This window comes from Thunnus maccoyii, chromosome 20 (assembly GCF_910596095.1).
Source record: "Thunnus maccoyii chromosome 20, fThuMac1.1, whole genome shotgun sequence".
NCBI classification, from domain to species: domain Eukaryota; kingdom Metazoa; phylum Chordata; class Actinopteri; order Scombriformes; family Scombridae; genus Thunnus; species Thunnus maccoyii.
In genome coordinates this window covers 4,382,859-4,388,322 of record NC_056552.1, presented here as the reverse complement: position 1 = coordinate 4,388,322, position 5,464 = coordinate 4,382,859, and the positions used below count along the sequence as shown (strand labels likewise).

General features: G+C 35.8%; 1 protein-coding gene across 1 annotated transcript; it reads left to right on the top strand.

Moving 5' to 3' along the window:
• The first annotated feature begins 433 nt into the window (after positions 1-433).
• On the top strand, positions 434-5,464 carry tvp23b (trans-golgi network vesicle protein 23 homolog B (S. cerevisiae)). The gene is made up of 7 exons (XM_042396549.1): positions 434-536; positions 1,801-1,877; positions 2,546-2,690; positions 2,781-2,870; positions 3,066-3,191; positions 4,300-4,428; positions 4,528-5,464. The coding sequence occupies exons 1-7, from the start codon at positions 525-527 to the stop codon at positions 4,552-4,554; spliced, it is 606 nt and encodes a 201-aa protein (XP_042252483.1). The 5' UTR covers positions 434-524; the 3' UTR covers positions 4,555-5,464.

Below are 5,464 nucleotides of genomic sequence, written 5' to 3'. Positions count from 1 at the left end.
AGTGCATAAATTGTTATCTTTACATTCAAAATAAGTGATAATATTTTTCCCTTCAATGATAATTGCATGTCTTGTTTTGCACAATATATATTTCCCAAAGTCTTTCCGAAATGTAATACTATGTGGGCAACTGTAAAACAAATGAGTTACACTTTCTTGCATAAAGTACGTTTGTCATCAACATGTAAAAATCTTCAAATAAACGTTCCAAATGTTTGTTGGATACATGTTATGTAATATTTTCAGATGTATTTCTCTAATTTTGTTTGTGATAAAGAATCTAAAAGGAACACTGATTTCTGTAAAATGAGAGCTTCAAAAAGATTTTCCACTGAGTGATATTTTCCTGGTATTGTGGAGGTATTCTCATCATAATATCAATGAAATATGGGCAGCAAGCTTCGAACGCGACCACGTCAATGACGTAACAATTCACGTTCCACGCTTTGTCACCTGACCCAAGTGCACAGTGACGTGTGTTCCAACTGAGCATGTAACCAGGAAGTGGCTGCTGAAATTTCAACATGTTAGCAGAAGTAAGTGACAAATTTTAACGTTACCGTTATTCTTTTATCTGCTACGTAGAATATATCAAACAGTAAATATGGCGTCACTTAAAGTGGCTGAAAAAGCCTGAAAAAACAATATTTCTCTTGTCCCCGTTGAACAGCTGTCGTGCTATTGTTGCTAAGCTAGCACGCTAGCTTTACTAACTTATCTATTTACATCTCTGCACTGCTGATGTTAACTTAGCTTCACATCACCACTCACAAAACCCATATAATCTTTTATTATGTGGGGGGAAAAATGTAGTTTCACCCTTGTAGATGTGTGTTCAAACTTTACCACCACATTCAGCTAAGCTAACGTTAGCCCGCAGCCCCAGTGTTTTGAGTGTAACAGATAACTTACACGTCGACGTTATTCATCAATAAAATCACTAAAAATAATCTATATTCTCACATGAATGCAATGACAGCTCTCCAGCAGAGAAACCTGACGTCTTCCTCTACCACGTACATAAAATATATTTAATTAGAGCGAGTAATTGTCATCAAATAGCTTAAAGTGACAAAAGCTATAAGTTTATTACTACGATGATTAAAGGTGTACAGTTATTTATTAAAGGACGTTTGTGAACTCGTACAAAGCTTTAACAATTATTATATTTACTGAAAGCATATCAGTTTCTGAACAAAGTACTGGTAGTTTAAGGACGGGTTCACAATTTTTCAAATGTGTCTTAAAACAACAGTCAGGAGCACAAATGAACATTAAAACAAGTTTTTCTTGCTGTAATCATTCCTCCTGTTCATACTGACCATTAGAAGATCCCTTCATAATGCACTTACAATGTAAGTGATGGGGGATCAAATCCACAGTCCTCCTTCTGTGCAAAAATGTATTTAAAAGTTTATTTGAAGCTAATATGAAGCAGTCTTTTTAGCGCCAAAGTCTTGATAATGAAAATAATCAGTAATTGCAGCTCTACTTACATTGTAAGGTATTTTATTAATAGCCAGTATGAACAGGAGGAATGATTACAGAGAGCAAAAACTCTTTCAATGTCCTATCTATTGTTTTAAGACAGACTTGAATAATTTTGAACCTGTTCTTTAAGCGGTGTAGTAATCTTAATTAGTACACGGATTCTTGATTAAAACATGCTGTTTAATGCTCAAGCTCATGTGATCCAGGACCAGTTTATACATGTATGTGATGAAACGTGACACTTTTAGCTGAGACCATCTTGTGCTCTGAGCCTCTAAGGGTTTCGCCTCTTCCTTATTGATCCCTCAGGATACCAATGATGAAGATGTGTCTCTGTTCGACGCGGAGGAGGACGCAGGGAAAAGGTCAAAGAAGACGAGTATCAAGTAAGTTAACAGAGGACAGCTGACCTTGAACGTCCCTCGGTGCTCGCTGAGCAGTTAAACCACAGCGGACAGACAGCAGGAGTGTACAGTAACCAACTATTTTCATAATAATTTTACTTTAATTTTATTCATCCATTATTTTTGATCATTTTTAAAGCAAAAATATCAAACATTAGCTGGTTCCAGATTCTCAAATGTGACGATTTCATACATTTCTTTGTCATATATGATATAAAACTCAATATTTTGGGGTTTTGGACTGTTGGTTGAATACAACAATAAATTTAAAGGTTTTTAAGATTATAATGATCACTATTTTCTGGCATTTTTCTAGACTAATCAAGTAAATAGGTAGAGCTGTAATGCAACTATTTTCATAATAGATTACTTGTTGATTAATTGTTAGCTGTTAAGTGATTAGTCGATCAACAGAAAATAAATCAGCAACTATTTTGATAATCAAACAATCAATTTGGTCATTTTTTTTTAAGCAAAAACACTAAAACCTGCAGGGTGCAGCTTCTCAGATGTGAAGATTTGAAGCTTTTCTGTCGTACATGATAGTAAACTGAATATTTCTTAGATTTTGGAGCTTTTGTTCAGAATTAATACACATTTCCCATTTAGATAAAACATGTTTAACGTTGCATTAAATGTGTTGAAACCAGGCATCCGTTGGCATCCTTCTTCCACCTCTTCTTCAGAGTTAGCGCCATCCTCGTCTACCTGCTCTGCGAGATTTTTAGTAGAAGTTTCATCGCCTGCATGGTCACAATAATCCTCCTGCTCTCATGTGACTTCTGGACAGTAAAGGTGAGCTATTTACTACTTTTACAAGCTGAATTATGTTACGTTTATAACAGAAAGTCTTGATCATTTAAGACCAATAATATATTTTTACAGAACATCAGTGGCAGGTTGATGGTCGGTCTAAGGTGGTGGAACCAGGTGGATGATGATGGACGAAGCCACTGGGTGTTTGAGGCGAGGAAGGTAAGATGCCCCTTAGCACGTTGCTTTGAGTGCTTTGGTGTTACAGTAGTTGTTCTGTCCCACACATGGATCCTTGATCCCCACATCATACTGACCTCTTGTACAGTTGGGGTCATTGAATACACTTGTTTACTGTCAGGAAGCTTTATGGTATTCGCAGATGTCTTAATGGTGAGAATATCCTGTTTTGTTCAGGGTACTGGGAAGCAACAAGCGTCAGATTCTGAGTCTCGAATCTTCTGGCTCGGTCTGATTGTTTGTCCAGTCATCTGGGTCATCTTCGCCTTCAGCACCCTCTTCTCCTTCAAGATTAAATGGATGGTAAGTCCTCAAATGCAAAGAATAAAGCTGGTGTCATTTATTTATTTTTCTTATTGTCAACAAATCCCATGAAGACATAAAAAAAAAACAGTGTTAGTCCACCTATCAGTACTTCTAGCTTCCCTAGCTTGTGTGTGGCACTCAGCTCCAAGCACGTTGGTTCCTACTGAAGATGTAACTCTTTAAAAACAATTTAGAAATATGTAGTTAAATCTTTTAAAAAGGCTCAGTAATTTCCTAAAACAGCCGGGCACTGTAGTTATTAGCAAATGTTAGTCAAACAGGAGGACATAGTTCATTTGTTCGGGACTATTTTCAGCGGTGGATGAATCCACGTATCGGTGCTCCAGGGAGTATTTCTGGCAGCAGGACGGTTTGTGTGGGATTAAGTCAAAATAAACAAACAAACTACAGTGTGTGTGTGTGTGTTGATGGTGATGAAGGAACATGTCACCCAGTGCAACAGTGTGACTCACTGAGCCTCCCTAAAAGTAAAGAAGTATTAGCTTCAAAATGTACTTAAAGTACCAAAAATAAAAGTTCTAATTATGCAGAATCATGATTCAGGATCATGATTATTATCGTATCAGAATCTAATTATTAATGCATTCATGCTCACTTTAATATTAAACTTGGAGAAGTTGCTGGTTAGTTTATGAATGTCTGATCTTAACCTGATATCAGAATTGATATTTGGTGTTATTGATCTGAATCTGCAAATTACAAGTAACTAAAATTTTCAAATAAATGTAGTTGAATAAAAATTACAATATTTTCCTCTGAAATTTAAGTATAAAGTAGCAGAAAATGGAAGTACTCAAGTAAAGTACATGTACCTCCAAATTGTATGTAAGTACAGTTCTTGAGTTAATTTACTTGATTACTTTCTGCTGTGGTTTTTAGTCATTTTTGGACAATAATAGAGCTGTGGCAGAGAGGCGTAAGATAGGCTTTTTAACAGGATATAGTCATTGTTGGTTTTGATCTTTTCATGGGCTTTGTTGACAGTAAGAAAAATAAAGAATATCACCAGACTTTTCCTTTTTAACAAGGTTTAGTTGTTGACAAATCATAAATGTTTAACTCTTGACTGTCATCCTCTACACAGCCTGTAGTGATCATGGGTCTGGTGTTGCAAGGGGCCAACCTCTACGGCTACGTGCGGTGTAAAGTGGGAGGCAAGACCAGCTTAAAGAATATGGCTACGAATTATTTTGGACGTCAGTTTCTCAAACAGGTGACTTGATTTTTTTTTTTAGTAAAACACACTGATAATTGTGTTGTTTTTCGCTCCAGAAATTCTTACAAATGTCTTATGTTTTTTTTTCATCCTCAGGCGCTGTCTAAAGAGGAGGAATCGTAGAGTGCAGTTCTTCGATTTCAACATGTTTTACATCATTCTTAACGCTATAATATATATTCCTTTAGCAGGCGGATACAGAAACTAGGGCTGAACAATTTTGAAAAAATATCTAATTGCGATATTAGAAGGAATGATCATTTGTACATTTTTCTCATTTAAATTGAAAAACACTAAAATGATTATGGTGTGATTTTTTGCAGGGATCTGTACCAATCAAAGATGTTTTCTTAAATCTATAGAACATAATGTGTAGGCCTGGACTTCTCTGCAACACGACAATATTTAGTTTTAAATGGTATTTTGACACGTTTCACCTTTAACAACTATTGCGCCTCCTGCGATTTGAAAATTGCAGTATTCCGTATTGCGATTTCGATAACATTTCGATGAATTGTTCAGCCCTAACAGAAACCTTTTTTTTTTTTAATATCATGAATGGAATACACGTTTTTGAATTTTCTTCTTTTGTTTAGTTTTTGCCTTCTCTCCTCTGACTCTGCATGAGCTCAGAGGGTTTATAATGGCTACAGACTGGTGGCCCTTGTACTCTATTCTCTAATTAAACCCTCTAAAGACTTTTAACTAATGTCACCTGCCTGCTCAGCGTAAATGCATGACTGAGAGGGTGCAAGGGCTCGAGATGTTCAACTACGTAGTTTTTTGATGTGTCATACAGTCTCAGAGAACCCTCGGATATCTTAGTTTATTTACGTCGCCTCCTAACTTTAATCTTTATAATATTAAAAATGATGTTTGTGAGAGGTATTGTGCAAACATTTTTGTTTGTATAATATAGAAGGTTGTAAAGTAACAGTGTAAAGTATTCCAGGAGATTTGTAAATATGTATGTAAAGAAACAGTATGTGGAACATCTTCTTTTGTGCAAATACATTTGTAACATTTTTCCGAA

Coding starts and splice junctions, on each gene's coding strand:
- tvp23b (XM_042396549.1), top strand. Junction 2,871..3,065: donor GGGTGTTTGAGGCGAGGAAG/GTAAGATGCCCC, acceptor TGTTTTGTTCAG/GGTACTGGGAAGCAACAAGC. Junction 4,429..4,527: donor GACGTCAGTTTCTCAAACAG/GTGACTTGATTT, acceptor TTTCATCCTCAG/GCGCTGTCTAAAGAGGAGGA.